The sequence below is a fragment of the Hypomesus transpacificus genome, chromosome 16 (genome assembly GCF_021917145.1).
Source record: "Hypomesus transpacificus isolate Combined female chromosome 16, fHypTra1, whole genome shotgun sequence".
Classification (NCBI taxonomy): Eukaryota; Metazoa; Chordata; class Actinopteri; order Osmeriformes; family Osmeridae; genus Hypomesus; species Hypomesus transpacificus.
In genome coordinates this window covers 500,136-521,394 of record NC_061075.1, presented here as the reverse complement: position 1 = coordinate 521,394, position 21,259 = coordinate 500,136, and the positions used below count along the sequence as shown (strand labels likewise).

The following is a 21,259-nucleotide window of genomic DNA, read 5'->3' as shown; positions in this document are numbered from 1 at the left end:
CAACACTATTGAATTCATCGCAACATCGCCCCCTTTGGAGAGAGTTGAGTATGGCAGCCATCTGATTGACCAACACAAACTGTTCGAACCAAACCTCCAGACACTAACAAGGTATTTCTTTCCGTGCTCCATGCGAGAGAAAACGTTGCACAACATGTTACGGTCTTCCATGAGGACATTAGGTTCTATCTGGATGCAAAAAGCTATTCTGACCTTTTTGACAAATCAGGTTAGGACATAACCAATGTGACAGTGTGTGTGTGTGTTGGAAATCAAAATCAAATAGACATTACTTGAACATATCCACTTAGAGGGCCATTCGGGGACTCATGTTACCATTATTTCAGTATTTTAGTTATTGAAAATGACAACTTCCTGCATTTTAGGTTCAGAAAGAGATTCAGAAAGTGTGCCCCAAGTCCAGTCCCTACCTCATCTGTGTACTCTCTAGGCAGAGGGGATCCTGCTGACACCTGGAACAACACAAGACCACACCACACTATCAACACGGCATCACATTAGCAACTGACATCAAATAGCATTCAAACATACAAAACACAGATACCTAAACACACCTTTTTAAACAAGCAAGTTATGACTCAGTGAAACAAAGTCAGATATCAAGACCCTGTGATAGGCATGGTGTGGTATGAGGGCTTTTCGCTGTGAGCTGATCTGAGATCAGAACTATAAACATGAGAGTTATGCAGGCTAGACTCCCTCTATGCATGCAAACTCCTTATGAACTAAGACGACTTTAGGATACTGTAAAGTCTTCTTAGTTGCAGTGTATATTGTGTGCAAGTGTGCTGTGTAAGGTGAGTGAGAGAAAGGAGGGTGTGGTTTACTTACGTTGGGCCCACCCCCATGCATCTTCAGGGCTCGGACCGTGGCCACCAAAACCACCACGTTGGGCTGCAGCTTGGAGGCCCGGCACTTAATGTTGAAGAACTTCTCCATCCCAATGTCTGCCCCGAACCCTGCTTCAGTCACTGGAGACGAGAAGATATGAGTTTCAACCCTATGCAGCACTGTTCCACACCTCGGGAGGTCCTCCACCAGGGCTCCACACCTTGGGGACCCGACTCTCGCTCTCCCTGCCCAGCTGACCCCCTCTCTAGTCGGGGCTTCCTGTGCCACTTCCCTGGATGGCCTGGAAGAAGTTACTGTTTCCACTGGTGAAAAGTGCCTTTCCTGTCAGGGCAATGTGTGTGTGGAACTGCAGTAAACTCCTGTGTCAATAGTCATGGATTACTTCCACCATGTAGTAAATGATCGAACACTTTTACCGCTACTTATTGTATATTTGTCTTTAGCCTGAATAAGACGGATGTGTTTTTGGGACACAGAGTGGTGTTGGTCTGACTGTAAGGTCCACTTTATTGGCTCATATCAATTCCTCCAGGAATGTCACTCATGACCTTCCCAACTGAACGCCAGGCCACATGCCTATTCCAGCTCCAAAGCCAATCAAAACACTGCATACAGCCAAGCTGAGAAATCCACCCAATAAACTGGACCGAGCAAGTGAAAATGTTTACCCCGAAAAATTTCACTCATCAGGAACTCAGTAAGAAGATTAGGAATGCCGATTTCGAAAACATTTATACTCTAACCCCAAATGATACTGGTGTTTGGTTGGCCTGGTGCACTGGAGTGACGCACCGTTCAAAACATCTCCCGGCTGGGATGGCTGATTTGGGGAAGATAATGGCTCGTTGAAATGACTTCAGAAACACACACACGTACCAAGGAAATAAGTTATGGAGAGAAAGACAGGCAGAAAAATATGTAGATGGTTTCAGAAAAATATGTAGGTGGTTTCACAATTGCATCATGAGAGAGCTACTCCCTTAATGTGAAGAACGACTGAACAGCATTGATGTAGGGCAGACACACTTGGTGGTTTGGGAGGCCCTGTCTGCATATTTTGCATTCAACTGATGGCCTGTTTATCGTTCAAATCCACAAATCACACCACAGGTATTAGCTAGGGGGTCTAGTAAGATGATTGGCTAACCACAGAATGCTTGTTGGAGTTGACAGTTAGGATTTGTTTCAGTATCGAACCTAGTCTGTATTAGTGTGACGTTTAGAGACTGATTTCCTACCAAGGAATTGCTGTATTTGGTCGTATTTTGATGCAGAGCTTAAATAAATAACACATTTGGTGTGTGACCGCAACACACAACTCCCAAACATACAACGATTGAATAGTATGAGAGAAAGTTGAAGTGGTAAAGCAGGAGAAGAGATAAACTATGAGAGAGAAACTACGACAGACACATGGAAGAAACAGGGCATTCAGAAATCTGTGTGGAGAACCAGGTCTTCACCACTGTTTGGAATAGAGAGGCTTGGCCGGGGTTACAGTGACGCGAATATCCGGAATATTAAGACACACACACACACGAACGCTCATAAACACACACACACACCATAAGTAAGCCAGGTCAGCACTAGCTTCACTCTAGTAAAACAAACCATCTGTTGGACGCACTCTACCGTACTACAGCGGTTCCACCCACTGTTCTGCTATAGGTAGAGTTATCCCAGAGGGCTCCGTAAGAGACTCAAAACTAGTATCCATTCAAATGGATACTAGTTTACTGCACTAACACACAGGATTTGCGCAGACTTCACAACAAGATACTTTATTTCTCAACCGCCATCTGCGAACGCAGAGCCGAGAATTGTGAAAGCAGAAAAAGACAACATTCATCATATACAAAGTATGTGTTGTGCTGCCAACAGCCCTGTACTTGGAGGGGTTATTTAAGTACCCTGTGCTCCATCCCAGACGACCAAGGATGCAGGAATCTCTTGCATCTGACATGTGGAATGCATCTCTAATGGGAGCCTGGGCCCCCACAGACAGAACTCACTCCTGTCACACACACACACACACACAGTATAGAAAACACAGGGACGAGAGGAGACCAGCTGTATGATGATATATGAGCCTAATTACTGCTCATGGATCAGCCATGTAATAATAACATCCAATAGTATATCTGCTTGATGCATTTTAATGACGACTAGACAAGCAAGGTAGACAGAAGTTCATGTTTCACTACCGCCATTCACTGTAATAACCTCAGGTCCTAAATCATTCACTTAACAATAACGATTGCGGATTTGACTTTTAGCTGTTCAAATATGAAAAGGCTCAAATGTATTTGGACTGTGTCTTGATAGATCCACGGCCTGTGTTGAGGGGAGTGATGTTGTGTTATCTTTTCAGAGTCTGTATCTGTAGACTGCAGGCATCGCTCCAACTGTACAATAACAAGGGCCTTGGGTGATGTGGGGGGAGGAAGGTGGATGGGAGATGGAGTGAGAAACACGGGGGAGAAGAGAGAAGGAGAGGGGGGGGGGGCGTCCCACACAGCTGCCTAGGGAGGTTCCTAAGGGAGGGAGGGCGAGTTCCAGACATACCTGAGGGTCAGGTAACAAACAGAGAGACAGACAGAGACACAGACATACATAGAGAGACACACAGAGAGAGACAGAGAGACAGAGAGAGAGAGAGAGAGACAGAGACAGAGAGACAGAGACAGAGAGACAGAGAGAGAGAGATGGAGGAAAAGTAAGACGGACAGATTGGACTGAGTGAGGGGGAAAACATGGATGGAGCTGGAAGAAAAAAACCAAATAACGACCTCCCACACCTCCTCCAGTGTTGTGAAACTCTAAACTCAGACCATGTTGCCAGGCCAACGCATACCTCCAGTCGGGGGGGAATGACATCCAACGAGTTGGACGTGAATTGAAAGGAGGCTGGAGGGGCAACACAAACGCACACCTGACATGTCCTTAAAGGCACAAACACCGCGCTTCAACACGGCCCAAAAGACACAGGAATTCCAAACATTTTCAAGCGGCTAAAGTGAATGAAGAAAGAGTAGGAACAGGAGAGAGGGAGAGAGGGAGAGAGGAAGGGCTCGCTGCAGGTTGAAGAAGAGACTCAGGTATACTCTGACATGGATGGGATTAGAATGATTTAGACTAAAGCATTCCGGAGGCTCTTAAGATTATCAACCCTGCTTCCTTCCTCTGACACAATCTTTCCCCCCCTGGTTCCTCGACAGCTCCACGAGATGGGCCTGGAGCCCCCTGCTCACCCAGGAGCCAGACCCCACGTACTGGGCCCAGGGAGAAGTGGGCCAAAGGTACTGGGAGCCAGGATCTAGGCTAAAGGTCACTAGAAAAATGAGTTGTAAATTATGGTTTCGAGCCTCTCCTCGCAGGAAACCTGGGCTTTGAATTCTTCTGCCTGTACGCGTGTTTGTGTAAGAGTGTGTGTGTGTTTCCATCTGGGTTTCCTAGACTGTAAAATCAGGAAACACATCTGGTTATCCTCTCCTTGGTTACTGTGTGTGTGTGTGTGTGTGTGCGCGTTTCACTTACCAACATAGCCGTCCTGTCCAACCAGCTTCAATGCCAGCTTGTCTGCCAGCACGGAGGAGTTGCCATGGGCGATGTTGGCAAAGGGCCCAGCGTGGACGAACACTGGAGTACCCTGGGATGGAGCAGGGCACACAAACACAGGCAGAAACTTGAGGCCCTTACGCCAAAGACACGTTCTCCACTGAGAACAAGCAGGCCTTACACACTAAACCACCCCCCCCCCCCCCCCCCTTCGAATCTACTCACAGAATGCAACTACTTCAAAATCATTCAGCCAAGAGGTATACACCTCTGAATGAGTGAGTCAGTTCTAAAGCGATGGCTGCACATTTGTCTTGAAGGCAGCTAGAGGTGGAGAGCCACTAGGACTGAGGGACCATGTCAGCTTGAACACGTCAAAAGACAAGAACACAGTCTTCCCTCCAAGTACAGGGAGGAAGAGAGGTCATTGGGAACTTTTCTGAAAGAGAAATTCCTCAGCCCACTCCACTTTCAGGAAGATTCTAGGAACAGCCAAAAGTGGGATATGAGGGAAAATGGAGGGTGGGTAAACTGAGGGTGGGTAGAACTTTGCTGTCACCGACCTCCTGGTCTGGTCACACCAGGACCAAAGACTGCTGAAGGACCCCTCCTCTGACCCCCAAACTCTTTGTCTACCTCTCCACCAGTTCACATAACTGATGTCCTCTAACTGGGTTGAATCACCCATTATCTTCAACACTGACACATGCTAGCCATCTCTGTCCTTGAAAAAACATCTGGACTGAACAGAGTATCTAAATGTGAGGGAGAAAGAATTGTGAGAGTGAGAGAAAAGATTGAAAGGAAGTCAGCATGATAGGTCAGCATACCATATTTCCATGACACTGTGTAGCCTGTCCTGTCTCTATGGTAAGCTAGCACACGTCAAACCAAAGGTGAAACTCTGAGCAGGTGACCTCTTTTGACCTCCACGTGACCTTTTCCCTTCTTCATGGGAAAACAATTGAGGAAACAAAACATTGCAGCCCTCACCGATGGAAAAAAAGGAAATGAAATGAAATATGACATACTCATCGGTGGAAAAGAAGAGAGGAAGAGAGGACTAAACACACCCTTGGGTTGGAGACACAATGTTCAATTTATTTTATTTTTTTTAAATAACAGGAAAACGGTTACTCTATTCCTTTCCCCTTTTCACCCCTCCTTCTCATCAAACGTTTTATTCCAGGTCACCCTTGGAACTCTGGGCGGGGCCAATCAGGGGGTAGTCTGGGGGTCTACTAGGGGTCAATCACAGAATAATTGGTTTCTAATAGTGATTTAGAAAGATGCTTGGGGACATTTCAACAGCTGACATGCTTGGGAGTAGAGCACTATTGATTAAACAAGCAGCCTTCTCCAGTAATGAACTGTCAGAACCTTGTCGGGCTCAGCTCTGGTTCAGGAGGAGGAGAAATGAAGAGGAAGGTGAGAGGATGAGGAGTGAGGGGGACAAGGATATTGAGAGACATTTAAGACAAACCAAAACAAAGGAACACAACCACATTTGACATAAGTGGGATGTGCTTGACTGGCTTGTTGTCTGAAGTGTGTGTGTGTGTTTGTGTGTGTGTGTGTGTAGCAGTAGTCTTCCAAACCAACTGACTGGTTACTTTAGCATGTTGCTAAAACAAATTGTAGTTGTAACAGTATACTATATACAGTATATGGACACCTGCTTGTTGAACCTCTCATACTAAAATCACAGGCATTAATATAGAGTAGAACTTTGTTTCTATAACTGCCTATACAGCCTTTCAAACTAATGACCCAACATCAGTGCCCATCTTCACTAATGCACCTGTGGCTGAATGGCAACATATTCCCACACACTCCAAAATCTTGAGGACACCCTTCGCAGAAAAGTGGAAAACTGTTAAAGACTCAGAGAGTCCATTTTAATGCCCATGGTTTTGGAATGGGATGTCTAAAAAGCTTATATCAGTGTCCACTTACATATAGGGTGTAGTCATGATCTCTGTTTATAATGGGTACAGTTGGACACAGAGTAGCGGGTACTAAAGTGCTTATTATTATTTATTTATTTATTTTTTATCAGCCAAAGTCATTTACTGCCATTTGTGACAACGTGTAGCACACAAAAACACACACAGGCAAAGGTCACATCTGAGCGGAAAGTTCCCAGGGACCCGCTATACCAGGTCCGTCCTGATAGGGGTCCCCGTCCCTCGGCCAAAAACACAGGAAGCCACACAGGAAAAGGTTCCACACAACACAACCGCCACATTTCCTCTCAATACCCAGAATCCAATCTCTGCTCCATCCCCCTCCTCCCCAAAACATTCGCAACTTCAAAACAGGCAACTGTACCCCCTCCCCAAACTAAATAGGAGCTGACCAACTCCTATCCTCCCAAACATTCAGACAATATCCTCTTCGATCCCACCCAAACGTTGAGAAGTCAGGAATGGTCCAGAGAGCCGTGTTTGTAAAAACTCCGGTTACCATTGTGATGCAATCTACCAGAATCGCGAGCCTTCTCTCAGAATTCAACTCTCCGGTTCCTGTTGTGATGTCATCACTCGGGAGGATTCGAAGAAAAAGGGAAATGCTATGCAGAGAACGGCATGGGTCTGTTAGCATTCCTGAGGCTCGGTCCTGGTCCCTCGTGACAACAGGACCCAGCCCCACCTAGAGTGAGGCTCAACGAGGAGCAGATGTGCACGCTGACCCATCAGTGTAATCACTCCATCAGATCCAATCTCTCCCTCTCCTCGATCCTTTCATCCCTCCATTGCCTTGGGCTTGGGCGTTCTCCCAGAGAACAGGGTCCCGGGGGAAGGGGGGGGCATGCTTGCGCACGAGTGTGTGTGTGCTGTCGTGATCAAACCCAGATGCTTGTAGGGAGAAGGGTCAATGTATGGACAGCCACACCTATTCTGAGCTGATTGCTTCAATACAGTGTCCTGAAGATATAAGTTCTTTGCCAGAAGTGAGCCGAGAGGATGGAATCTACCACCAGTAAGCTCTGCACTGCTATCAGAATGAGAGGTTGGGGCTCCTATGATGTCATCCCTCAGGGGAGAGTGGAAGGCCCATTCCCTCTGTGGCTCTGTATCTCTTCAGTGACGTCACACTCGCTTCTATGGCGTTTCCTTTTGGACAGTTCAACATGTCCGAAGACATCTATTCTGTCCCCGCTACCGTCCCCGACGTCACAGTAGGCTGGAGTGACTCACCTCGAGGGTCTGCATCAGAGTGGGCTTGATGGCATCTTTCATCAGTACTGCCAACGCACCGCTCACACCCTGAAAGAGAGAGAGAGAGAAGCATGGAGTGAAGGGCAAGTCATTAGAATGTAGATTAATGAAGATGATTTCCAGTTCCCTACCAATAATGAAACTATGCTTGTCCGGTCCCCCCATCCCCCCAGACACACACACACACACACGTCCCTCATTTACTCTATTCACATTGTGTGTCATCATCACTGCCAGATTTTCTGTCCAGCCTGATCTGGGGTCTGGGTGGAGAAGGGGCTTCCATCAGGGACCAGGGCTAATCAGGACTGCTGCAGTAACAGAAACAGCTGACCCTAACCCTCCGAGGGAGCGTCCCAGCTCTGGAGGAACCCCATCCCATGCAGCTGGAGGAAACCGGAGCCAACTGGGCCCGCAACGCTTCAAAAAAAAAGGGGGGGGGGGGGCTACAGAGCTTCCCTGGTGGCCATTTTGGGTCAAGGAAGGGCTTTGTGTGTCAGGATCTCACTGCTGAGTCTCCAGAGGGGAGATGAAACCACCCTGCTCAGTCCCTGTAAGGGAACCAACATCCCCACCTGGCTGAGAATCAACAACACCCTTCTTATCTAAATGCCAGAAGAAGAAAAAATAATGAAATCATCTGAGAGAGGATTCAGCTTCGTACTCACCTGACACATATCTCATGACAGCAGTGGTAAACACATTACTGTTGAGGAGCCCACAGTGAGACACGAGGCATGAATGGTCTAACACTGGCTTTTGGACAGCAGAGACAGAGGGAGCTCGCTTGTCAAGGTGGCCCAGGAGATAGTGTACCGTACGGGCCCCAACACAGTTTGGTTCGATTCCAGAACTGTACCATTTGTTTCCTGTCTCTCTGTAACCATCTCTGTCCAATAAAACCATACAAGGCCAAACATGTATATCTTAATATAAATATTTATAGCAATAAATAAATACAAAAGTTACAAGTGCAGGACAGATACAGTCGTGGTTTCCGTGGGCTAACGCTAATACTATGGCTGTCACGCTAATAGCCAACATACGGTATACGTTAGCTATTACGACAACAGCCTTAATGGATGTGGTTCTGACTAGGGAGAACCGGGCGTGCCATGACCACAGAGAGCTGAAGATACGGTTGTCAAGGCTCGTCAAACGTTGTTGTTCCGAAACCATCTTTCCTTTGGCACACTCACGGCCTCATGCAAATGCACACGTACAGCCGCTCTCTATTCTGAACTCACAAGCATAGGCTTTCTGTCTCATTAACTCTGCGCGCACACACACACCAGGTCCTCTGTAGTGATGGGCTGTCCACTGCGGCTGCTGCCCACCACCATGCAGCCCAGTCTTCTCCTCATGTCGCCCAGGCCGTCGGTCAGGGCCAGGATGGCCATGATCTCACTGGCCACAGCGATGTCAAACTGGGTCTAAGAGAGGACCGGGAGAGGGGAAATACTGTTATGTCATGTCACACTTACGAGGCAATGAGGCTTATAGTTCATATTCCTTTGGTTCCTTATTAAAGATGCCATGCGTTTCAGGTGGGAAGAGAGTTCTGCGTCTGTTAGCTAGGTTGTACTGTGTGAGGTAGAGACAGAGCAAGAGAGCAATGGTGAAATGACGAAAGATAAGAGCTATACTGTTGGTAGAGATAGAGAGGATCGAGAGATGCGGAGACAGGAAGGGTCGAGAAAAAGAAAGCGAACGAAAGTAGTTGCGGGTCAGAGTTTTGTCCCAAAACAACACAAACTCTGGCACAGAAAAGTCCCTACTCCCTGTCCTTGGGGGCTACAGAGTGAAGGATGAGAGGGAGTGAGTAAAGGGGGGAAAAAGAAGAAGAAAGGGAAACTCAAACATGTGCTTGGCGAGCCCTGTGGTTGCTATTGGAGGACAGATCCCCCCCCCCCCCCCAACACACACACACTCTCTAAACATTTGCTTTCACTTAGACTCACTTGCTTCCCATTGAGGTGAAGTGTTTATTTGCATGATTCCATTTCACCATTACCACTGACAGTTAGTGAAATACAGCCGTGCTTAATTGCACAGAGACGGGTGAACAGAGATGTGTGCGTGTGTGTGTGTATGTTCACTCAGCAATGGGCCTATAGGCTTGTATGGTATGATGTTTGGCTCCACAGTGTAATAATGTACACGCATGCCCATGTTTAAATTGCACACACGTTGATAACACATTGAGGGACCACAAACCTAATCTCCCCCCTGCAATTACACTGTAAATGGTTCAATAAGGGCCATTAAGACACACTGGGAATAATTAGTGGGTGCGTTAAGGTGTGGAAAGTATTGACTAGCCACATGAGCTAAGCCAGTGGTCATTTAATGAGTCATCACCAGGAGTCGTGAATACACTCCTGTAACATGTCATGATATGTCATTATAGTCCCATGTAATGTTTTCAGTGTGGACTTAATGTTGAACTGGAACATGTGTGAGCAGTATATGAAACATAAACGATACATCATAATCAAACATACAACCGCTGATAGAAAAAGACAGTTCAAAAAGTATCAAAAGGAATGTGATAAATGACTTTTCCCCACCAGTGTGTGGAGCCCCCATGCAGCCTACCTGTCTGACGTGGCCCTTCTCAGTGTGTGGAGCCCCCATGCAGCCTACCTGTCTGACGTGGCCCTTCTCAGTGTGTGGAGCCCCCATGCAGCCTACCTGTCTGACGTGGCCCTTCTCAGTGTGTGGAGCCCCCATGCAGCCTACCTGTCTGACGTGGCCCTTCTCAGTGTGTGGAGCCCCCATGCAGCCTACCTGTCTGACGTGGCCCTTCTCAGTGTGTGGAGCCCCCATGCAGCCTACCTGTCTGACGTGGCCCTTCTCAGTGCTGGCTTGTCCCACGGTGATCTGTCTCAGGAAGCGGTCGTTGGTGTCCACCACTGAAGGCAAGCGAGAGGGGACAACACACATCCAATTACAAACCCCCTTTATGCAGCGAATGTTTGCGGAAAAAAACAGAACTAAAAGTACATTTAAATGACTATCACAGACCCAACCCTACCTGAGCACAAACAACGTGTTTCTGACAGAGTTAGGACCACATTCCAACACAGTCACCATGTTGCTTTCCAGTACTTCACAGCCCCTGGTAGGATGTTAACTACAGGTAAGCTGCCTCCAACACCATTACCACCATATAGACTCCCATGAACCCTGCCGTCATGTTTCGATGCAGCACTCGACGCTCGGCTGAACCGTTGGGTTCATGAGGCAAGCCCAGAGAGGCGCTCGGGAGCGCGTGACCTCGTACCTCACGGACCCTCATGGTACGGTCACGTCTGTTAAGCTCTGGCCCGGCCCCCGGCCCTCTGTAAACGCCATCCGGACAAATGTTTTTAACTGTGTCAAACCACGTCGGGCCCTGTGATTGACACACACGTGCACATGCACGGACGCACACACACACACACACACACACAAGCCTTCAACTAAGCCAGCCTGCTGTTGGGGCTCCAACAGTCTTATGTTGGCTTTGAAGAGGAAATCTTTATTTGTCGGTGACAAAGCCGTCATGAACAATAAGCAACATACTGTTCAGTTACTGATTGATTACAGTGATGTTTTTCAACCGGCTGTTGGACTCTATATGGACTAATAGGCTGGTGTTGGCATGGACTACGTTACCCTGGGGTTTCCTTTGTGGTTAGCTAGGCTTCATGACCGCAGGAAACCACAAGAGTCCAACATTGTCCTCACATTGCCTCAACATAACAAGGAAAAGCTGTTGCAAAAAAAATAAAAAATAAAGTTGTTTCACGCTTGAATGCAAACACACACACACACAGGGGGAGATTGCACATGACAAAAGCCACATGCTGGAATGGACAAACACACATGACAGAGAGGCATGTGCATGAGTGTTGAAGCTGTTTTGAATGTTCTGGGGTTCTGGCCTTAACTTTGCCCTCCTGGGCCTGTGGAGTAAATACCCCATCCCTCATAGCAACAGTCTAACAGTCATGGCTCCTGACAATTTAAAAACAACCCGCTTCCCTCAGGGGAAAACAACGTTTCCCCTTCAACACACCCCCAACTTGGCTCACAGTAAACTACGTTCATACATTCCTTAATTGAACCCACAGCCAATGATGGACTGAGACGAGGGTGAAGAGAGGTCGGCGATTGGATGTGGTACTGTACCTCTTTGCCAGGTGACCTTGGAGGGGTCGAGGTCGAGGCGAACGAAGGAGCTGACCTCCTGGGGCGTGAGAGAGCTGGGGTTGGTCTCACTGATGCCCAGACGCTGAGGTGGAGGGAGGGGAGGGGAGAGATATGGGGAGGAACAGACAAGCCAAAAGAAAATCCATCAGTCATTGCCACCATGGGAATGGGCTCCCTTGTCAAAAGGCTGCTTTAAGAGTCTAGACTTAAATACTTAGGACCCACCCCAGAACCCTGTCCTGATGGAAAACACACACTCCCCTTCACAATCACTCCATTTACCCAGAAATATTACGATTTTTAATCTTGCCTAACTTCTCAACTCAGAGTGACCCCAGTTTGTGTACGTTAGCGGGAGAGCGATCCAAAGTTTTGGTCTGCCGTCAAGTTGGACTGTGTTTGAGGAGCTTAACCACCGACACTCGATAAAAGTGAGACGACACACAGATTTGGGATTACATGACGAGGTATGAGGAGTGTTTGGTGCTACGGGATGAGTGGACAGTTCAGTCTCATGGCTCACTGAGGCCGCCTAGTGGACAGTAGGGGAGAGGCATCTGGAATCCAACCACAGCTCTGGTACACCGAGTCAAGGGGAAACTTCTAGAAGCTTTTGGAGACCCCGTTTTTCGACGGTTTCACTTTGGAGGCGCGAGTGTGGAGGACTTACTCGCAGCCTGGCGATCTGAATGGGTGAGAAACGCCGGACTCCGTTCACTGGAGGAACTAGTCTGTTGTACAGGGCCTGGGGAGACAGGAAGAGACACAGTATACAGTCGTCACTGTGAAGTCACCAGGGCAATCACTGAAGGTCTGACTTCAGAATTAGCATTCGATGACATCACTCCAATTTCCAAAGATCACAATGACACATTACTTTTTGGGGGTATGACATCACTCCCCAATGAACAGCCTTTTTTTGCTTTGTCAGGTCTGCATCCTGCATCAAGACTCAGTGGTGATATCATTTATAGAATCCGTGGCTTCCTAGATCATAATCACAATGCACAGAGTGACATCACACAATGACCTTGTCTGATTGGGTGGCCTCATGGAGAATCCGGGCATCAATGGCTGCTGCTACGAGGTTATTGGCTGCGGTGATGGCGTGAATGTCGCCTGTCAGATGAAGGTTGAACTGAAAAGAGGCAGAGAGAATAGGTGAGGAACAGAGTTAACACATTGGCTTCTATAGTATCTAAACATATAGAAAAAGAAATAGGGGCAGTTTGTCAGTTGCCTGCCTATCATCTAGTAGTGGGATGTTTAAAAGAGAAGGGAGTGGGGGAGCTTCCAAGTCGTTGTTCCGATCTCTCTGGACACAAAACGGATGTTGCCGTGAACTTCACAGAACCCTGTTTCGATGGCCTGCAACACTGTTGCAAAATAGACCTATAAAGCTGTTTGTGTTGAGGCATGGATCATAACACTGTCTCCCTCGTTCAGGATAGAGGGGGAGAGAGAGAGAGAGAGAGAGAGAGAGAGAGAGAGAGAGAGAGAGAGAGAGAGAGAGAGAGAGAGAGAGAGAGAGAGAGAGAGGAATAGCGAGACAGACACAAAGAGAGAGCGAGAGAGCGAGAAAGCGAAAGCGAGCAAGAGGCAGACAGGAAAAGAGAGAAGGAGCCAAAGGGAGAGACAAGAAAAGAGATGAAAAGGACTGGTGTTTGTGTATGAGGTAGGGGAGGCGGCTACACTGTTTGAGGCCATGTCTGCTTGGCTTTGAAGTTCTTCACTTCCCCTCCTCCCTCGCTCCCCTCCTCCCTCGCTCCCCTCCTCCCTCGCTCCCCTCCTCCCTCGCTCCACAGGAGGCTAGCTTTAGGTCTCAGCGGATGGGTTGCTTAAGTATTAGGGGTGTGTGTGTGTGTGTGTGTGTGTGTACACACACTGCGTGTATTGTTGCTGGTGTGTCCTTTTTGTGTGTATATGCCACGGTCGTGAGTTTACTTGTGTGTTATGTCAGTGTGCGTGTGTGTGTGCGAGAGCGCAGTGCGGCTGTCTCCTACCTCCTCCATGGGGATGACCTGGGCATAGCCCCCTCCCGCAGCGCCCCCTAGGGGTGGAACACAGACAACACAATCACACATCGTACCCCGGAGGGCCACAGAGGCAGCTTCGCAGGGAACACCCGTCAAGTGTTAGGAGTTTGCCCAGACGAGACCACTCACTTTGCAGCCACGTGCCCCTTGCAGTCATATCAGAACAGGGGTATCTGCTTGGGGAATGAGGATCGTGTCTGACCTTTGACCCCAAAGGTGGGCCCCTGGGAGGGCTGTCGGAGGCAGGCGAAGGAGTTGAGCTTGAGGTGGGCGGAGAGGGCCTGCACCAGGCCGATGGTCACCGTGCTTTTCCCCTCGCCAAGCGGGGTGGGAGTGATGCTGGAAGGAGGATGTGTGGTCACGGACAGGTCACACACACAGGTCACACACACAGGTCACACACACACACACACAGGTCACACACCCACATAGGTCACACGGACCCGCAAACCTTTTCACCTAGCAAAGTATAGGCATCAAGAGTATTGCATTGGTTTCGCATGATGTGCAGACTGCTGGTAGAGAGAGAGGTAGAGGGGGAGAGAGAGAGGGGTAGAGGAAGAGAGATAGAGAGGTAGAGGGAGAGAGAGAGAAAAAGAGTGTGTGACCCGTGGGTGTAATCAACATCATCTGACCTCAATGCCCAAATCACATTTATCCTACCCCTATCCATGTCCAGGGCATTTGACTGATGGAGGCCCATTCAACCGAATATTGATAAACAAAAGGATCCTAGACACGGGGGGAAGAGCATTGTGTTTGACGGAGGAGAGAGGGGGAAACGGGTAACAAAAGGGACAGAAAAGGAAAGGAATGCTTTGAAGGGCATCCGTCTCATTTATCTAAACACACGTCCCCGTTTCTGTCCCCTCTGTCCCCCTCCTCACACACCCTCCTCCTATACTGGACACGCTCTCTTGGCAGCGGGACTCAAAGGCATGCCTGCTGCTGACTGTAATTGATGGGGGGCCCCTCGCCTCTCAAGAGGGTCCACGGGGAACAAAGAAGGCTCCTTAAGGAGAAGAGTGTGTGTGTGTGTGTCTCTGGGGCTGTCAGTGGGTCGTACAGTGGCAGGGCTGAGACAGACAGACAGATGAAAGGGGGCAGTGGGGCTTGGCCTGCTCTGTCAGAGCTACGACGTTCACACACCCATCAAAGCGGGGCCCCTACCAGCCCCCCCCCCCTTCCTCCACCAGCTCCCGTCCCTGCCTATCAGAGACCTCCAGAGATGAGGGACGAGACTCCAGAGCCCGGGCCGCTACTACCTCTCCCTCTCTCTCCTTCGGGAGCAAAAACAAAACAAAAACGCCAAACACGCGCTCTGCATATTTCTTTCACTCCTCGTTCAGCCTGTGTAGTGCCCCGGCCCCCTTGCCCCCGGCCCCCTTCGCCCCCCACCCCACCCCTCTGTCCCCCCATCTCGGACTCACCCGGCCACCAGGACGTATTTCCCGTCGGGCTGGCCCTGCAGGCGGTCCAGCAGCGAGAGGCGGACCTTGGCCTTGGTGCTCCCGTAGGCCTCCAGCTCGCTGGGCAGCAGGCCCACCTCCTCAGCCAGCTGACCCATGGGCTTGGGGGTCTGGGCGCGGGAGATCTCAATGTCACTGGGGAGAGACCGCACACAACACGGGGCACAGCGGGAGCGTCAACTGTGGTGTGTGGGGGGGGGGGGGGGGTTGGTACTTCCGGGGCTTGATGGAGGGTGGATGGTACGGTAGGTGCTTACCTGGGCACGGGGGACAGAGGCTGCAGCTTGAGGCTGCGGAGCCTCCAGGGTCTGTACTGCTGCTCCTGCAGCCAACGACGGCCGCTACGCACCACGTTCTGAGGGAGGGAGGGGAAAGGGAGATTATCAGCACCATACAAGGTCTTAGAGAAAGTCTTGGTTGGAGGATGTTTGCAGCGCAATGTGTATTACGTCCATACCTGCATTCTGAGGGCTGCGGACAGAGGCCCCACCTCTGACCAGGAAGAGCTCTCTAATCCATCACCATCTGTCACAGAAAAACACCCATAGAACACAGCCACACACATTCTTCCAACCGCCAACTCCTTCCTCCTCCTCCTCCCACGTGAAACATCCTGCAATATGAATGTGTTTATGGAGGACACCTGTGGTACCCGCCGTCAGGGCGGGGCTACAGTGGATGACAGCAGCCCCGGGCCTCAGCCAGCTGGGTGGGACATCCATGTGAGGCCCCAGGAGGACCACGGCGTCGGCCTGCACCACCTGGGGAACAGGGGAGGACGAGGAGAAATGAGAGGGAGAGAGAGAGATGAGAGCACGATAAAAGAAAAGGCCTGGTGAAAGCGGAGTGCTTCGAGGGAATAGGGGGGACAGGAGTGTTTGTGTGTGCTGTACCGTACTGATGTTCATACTGAACTAAATGTTCTGCTCGGTAATTCAAGTGATCAGAGCTAGATCTGAACCAGATAACGACAGCACACAGTTGTTGGTTGAGTCCATTTAAGCAGCTTTGAAGTTACAAACGGGGCTCATGCAGTGGACAGCATTAGAACGTTTAACCATCGAGCAAGTCAGAATCAGAGTAACGACGCCACATGGTGGCCGAAAGGACAAACTACAAAGAGAGGTTCAAAACAGGTGCTGGTGTTTGTTGGGACTGAATATTCTCTCATTTGTCACACACACACACACACACACACCTGTTTCTGGAGCCGGCCTGAGGTGCTGTTGAGGACCAGCATGTTGCCTCTCTGCATCAGGCACTGCAGGGCCACACCCAGGGCTCCTTCACCCCCCACCAGCACCACTGTCTTCCCCTCCAGAGGAGCGTCTGGGAACAGTTAGCACAGCAGGAAAAAACATGAGCGACAGCTTTCAAATGTCACACGTCTATGCAAAACATTCGTCATAGTAAAACTTGTTTTTCTTCAAATGGTTTTATCCAAAGTGATCTCGTCTTACATTTCCCACCAAAAATGTCTGAGTGACACTATTATCTTAATGCTGTTTAGGTTTGATGTATGCTGTAATTGTCTTAACCCATACTAGTATTTGCTTTGGAAGATAGTCCTGCATGAGCTAATATTTTTACTGGGCGACTCCCAGAGGAAATCTGTCAAATGCAGAGCTTCACTTCACAGCTGGCTGGTTTCTTGACTAAAGTGTGAGCGATTTTCTGTTTGTCTCCAAATAACTGAAGCTTTGACTCAGATTACCTACTGGAATGTTAACCTTTGTCCTCCCTTCCCCCATCCTCTGACCCCCCAGCCTGACTCACCATGTCTGGCCAGCAGCTCCATGACAGCTCTGGCCACGGGTGGCACAAAGCCCTGGGTCTCGTCCCCTCGTACCAGACGGCCTATGTTCAGGTCAGTCGCACTGCGACACACAGAGTAACGACAGCTTTGGTGCTGAGGGACTCAGACCACAGTTACATAAACCAGATTCACAGTCACATTCAGTCAAGCTACTGTCTACTTGACATGAACTGAATCCAGATGCCTGGATTACACTAGTCACGTCAGGCCTTCATTGATAACCGGGTGTTCTATCCTCATTTCCCTCTGCGTCCTGTGACCCTCACACTAGAATCAAACCAAGGCCTAATGTTCTGCAGCCCCTTCTGATTTGGGGCAAATTTAAGGCATCATGGCAGGAAATGCACTTAGAAGCTAACCGAAGCACCGACACGCACAGCAATGGCACATAGCCCACCATGTACAATTGAAGGCTTATGGCCCCTTGACAGCAAACTGCTGGTGAACACAAATGATGTTAGGCAGCCAACCAAACCCATATCCATTGGGTAGGAAACAGGACCACGAATCAGGTTGCAGTGGATGAAACCAAATACATAGGACACCCGATGGATTTCTATCATTGAAACAAACTTGTAATCAATTTACTTTGCATGATGGTCTCTGGTCAACTGCAGCATGATCATTCACACCTTACAACCCCTTGTTGTAAAATTACAACGCCACCTTTAGCTCTTTAATTGCCAAGTTGTGGTTTTTTTTTAAGACCAAATGTATCCAATAGCTTTGCAAGGCAAGACGATAGGACTCATTGGTTATGTACATATGGTCGTTCAAAAAAAAATCTTGTGTTTTTTGGAGAGCTAAAGGTGATGTTGGAATGTTAAAACGGGTCTTACAGGGCTAACGCCTCCTTGAGAACATGTGTGCAGCGCGTTGCGTGTCCTACCCGTCCACATCTTTGTTGGGCTTGAGGGAGTCGAGCACCCTGCTGGTGAGGGAGGCAGGGGGGAGGTGGAGGTACACACCGTGCACCCTGGGGTCCTCATTTAGACGTAGCACCTCCTCAATGATCTGAGAGTGTGGGGTGGGGAGAGAGGAAGGAAGGGAGAGGGGGGAGAGGAGAGAGAGAGTGATACAATGCTGGCTACATATCATGTCTCATTTCTCTAGCTATACAGAAGAGACCTTTTAGAGAGAGTCAAGAGAGTTGATCCTTCAATTCACTAATTGCACTTACAGCTGCATTGCTCTGCAATAACAAGCTCAATACGCGACAGTGGCAGCAGAGAGAGAGAGAGTAAGAGAGAGAGTGCTGTGGCAAAGCGAGCCAGCGAGAGAGAGCGTGTGAGAGAGAGGAGGTGGAAGAAGCTCTAGAGGTCTCCTAAGGCCATGCCGGTAAATCACCCTGTCAGGCCAGGAATTCCATGCATCCAGCCTGACTAAAACAGGAGTCATTCCCAGGATATCCCCACTACATACAGGGGAAGGGATCATCATTCATCCCCGGGACATCCCCAGCCACACAGCTGACTAGATGTTCAAAATCCCACAGGAACTTAAGGAGATTCCCCCCCCAAAAAAAATAGGGACACCAGTTTACGGGCACGGATAATACGGTAGAGAGGTGCTATATTTTTTAGCTTTAACCGGCTGATACTGAGCCTGCATGGCCATGTTTTCTCAGTGAGATAGCGTATAGAGATAGTTGGTAATTGAGGGGAAATGTACATTTGTTAAACTTGATAGGCTTTTATACAAACACCATTCAGGTGTTAGCAGAACGTGATTGGACATGCAGGGGAGGGGCCGGAGCAGGGAAGGGGGAGGAGTAAGACAGTCAAGCAGGATTCAAGTTTAGCTGGTTTTCCTCACCTCATCCTCAGTGCACTCTCTGGGCAGACAGATCTGAGTAATATTCAGGCCAATCTGTGAACAGATTGATTGTCAGATCCAGACACAGTCAGAGTAACACATGTACGACAGTTTGAGCAAAGAGAGAGATTTGTCCAACCTTTCCAGCCATTTTCTTGTTCATTTCAAGCAGGCTGTCATCTTCACCTGCCTGCAGGACACAATCACAAAGCAGTGAGAAGCACTTCAAATCTCCCACACACACTTTACAAAAACTGTACAATTTTCAATTACATTACATTTTCACCATTTAAAATATTGACAGATGTCAACCATGCTTGTACCTGTATGATGGCTAGCATTGGGCTAAGTTGGTCCCTCTGCAAGATCACCATCTCTTCTTTGGTTTTTTGAACAATCTCCCTGTAGAGGACAACTTGGTTATACAGATAATCACTCGCCCACAGTTAACTGTATTCACTTAATGGGGTTAGTCTGGGATACATTTGACAAAGTAAGTGGCAATGCATTACACAGAGTGACATTTCTCCGTGAGCACAATTACACTGGGAACCTTATATTGTCTGTTCTGTCCTATAACTATTCTGTTGACAAAGGTGTCAAATGGTTCCTTAAAGAACACAGCTATTTTCCATGATTGGGTGAAGAATAAGATGCATGCAATTTATTTCATATAGTCCTGCTTTTGATAAATTATTGGTCCATTAAGTTAATTGGTAACACGTTCCACTATTCGCCATGAGATCCATTTGGTTATGCCACGTTGCTGGCTTCACCAACACCGTAGGAGGAGTCTAAAACATCGATCGGCATTTGGTGTAACACTGACCTAAATATGAATGTAAACACCGGGCCCCAATTGTCCAAATAAGCCGTAACGTGTTGGATCAGTGTTATGGCAATAAACCAACCCTCGCCGTTATATTGTTACAAATACGATGCAAAATGTAAACATTTACCAATGTAAGCAAGAACAGAGAAAAGTTACATCAGAAATGCCCCCCACCAACATCAGGCACACGTGCAGCGCCGGCTACAAGCCAAACTAACCAGGAAGTTGTAGGCTACTGCTAGCGACTAGGCTTTTTACTAGAGATTCATAGAAAATGTAGAAAATACTACACCTTTTAGAGAAAAAAAATTACATTGCACCTTTTTTCACCACGAACAATGTCATAATTCTAGCTACTAACCTGAGGATATTTTCTTGCCCAAGTCCATAATTTTTCCTTTTCCGTCTCTCAGAATTGAGCACTGCTTCCGAACTTCTGCCGCTTTTGGAGCTAGTTGCTCGCTGAACTAACCAGCTCCTGGCTGAATCATCTACCGGCAGGCATCGCCTTCCAAAGCCGATCACCCTGCCTCCGCTGTAGGGTGGATGCGCAGAAGAAGACGGAAGGCAGCGAGAAGCGTGGCGTAGTGTTGATAATCTCATCATGAAGAAGACGAAATATTTGACAATAAATGGTTGCTAACTGTTGTTATGAACCGATCTACACGAGCTGGTCTAGATGGTAACTTGTAGACCAAACGGTGAACGTTCTATCTGTGAATGAAGGACTGCGCGCGCACGAGTAGGGGCGCTCACACAATGTAATTAGTTTACTCCAGTACTCCACATGAAAACGTACAAACTGTTCAAAAGTTTGGTGTCACATAGAATTGCCCTTGTTTTCTATACATAACATGCGTTTGAATAGGAAATCATAATTGACTCGGTTAGAAATAATGATTTTGTTATTGAAATAATGATGTCTAAACTTTTGCTTTCGTAAAAAATTACACCCTTGGTTAACCTGTTGAGATTTCACCCCATGCTTCATAGAGCACCTCCTACAAGTTGAACTGGCTTGATAGGCACTTCATAGTAGCCTACCACTACTATATGGGCAAGCTGCTCCCACAACAGGATTGACATCAGGTGACAATGCCAGACCTCTTCTTCCCAAAATAGTTATTGCATGGTTTGGAGCTATGATTTGGGTAATTGTCCTGTCAAAATTGGATGAGCAAACACCACAGAACACAGGACTGGTGCTTGCTGGACTGTTGGCTTCTGTACGCCTATTATATTCTATAAAAATCTGTTTTTTTCCAATAGTCTACACACTGACAAATACAATATACTCTGATCCATTTGACACAAAACAGGATTGGGGTTTTAGAAATATATTATAGGATATCAAGGCTAATAGGACTCCTAAATAGCCAGGGTAATCAGGCTATTTCCACAGTTTGCATGTGTGTTATTAATTAGTTTTCGCCATATTTTTG

General features: G+C 48.2%; 1 protein-coding gene across 1 annotated transcript; it reads right to left on the bottom strand.

Moving 5' to 3' along the window:
• Positions 1 to 289: 289 nt before the first annotated feature.
• Positions 290 to 20,821, bottom strand: LOC124478718 (monofunctional C1-tetrahydrofolate synthase, mitochondrial-like). Its single transcript, XM_047037107.1, has 22 exons — positions 20,179 to 20,821; positions 19,309 to 19,387; positions 19,125 to 19,175; positions 18,986 to 19,039; positions 18,060 to 18,184; positions 17,131 to 17,231; positions 16,553 to 16,683; positions 15,998 to 16,115; positions 15,812 to 15,879; positions 15,612 to 15,709; positions 15,316 to 15,489; positions 14,088 to 14,224; positions 13,853 to 13,899; positions 12,880 to 12,987; positions 12,520 to 12,594; positions 11,829 to 11,931; positions 10,491 to 10,567; positions 8,945 to 9,085; positions 7,632 to 7,700; positions 4,411 to 4,522; positions 853 to 992; positions 290 to 473 (listed from the first exon to the last, which is right to left on the bottom strand). The coding sequence occupies exons 1-22, from the start codon at positions 20,421 to 20,423 to the stop codon at positions 339 to 341; spliced, it is 2,388 nt and encodes a 795-aa protein (XP_046893063.1). The 5' UTR covers positions 20,424 to 20,821; the 3' UTR covers positions 290 to 338.
• Between the last annotated feature and the right edge of the window lie 438 nt (positions 20,822 to 21,259).

Bases quoted from the DNA above. Each gene is read 5' to 3' on its own strand.
- LOC124478718 (XM_047037107.1), bottom strand. From the start codon at position 20,423: ATGATGAGATTATCAACACTACGCCACGCTTCTCGCTGCCTTCCGTCT. The intron at 19,176-19,308 runs GTACAAGCATGG...TGTGTCCTGCAG, and splicing joins CAATGCTAGCCATCATACAG to GCAGGTGAAGATGACAGCCT. The intron at 14,225-15,315 runs GTGAGTCCGAGA...TCCTCCTTCCAG, and splicing joins AAATACGTCCTGGTGGCCGG to CATCACTCCCACCCCGCTTG.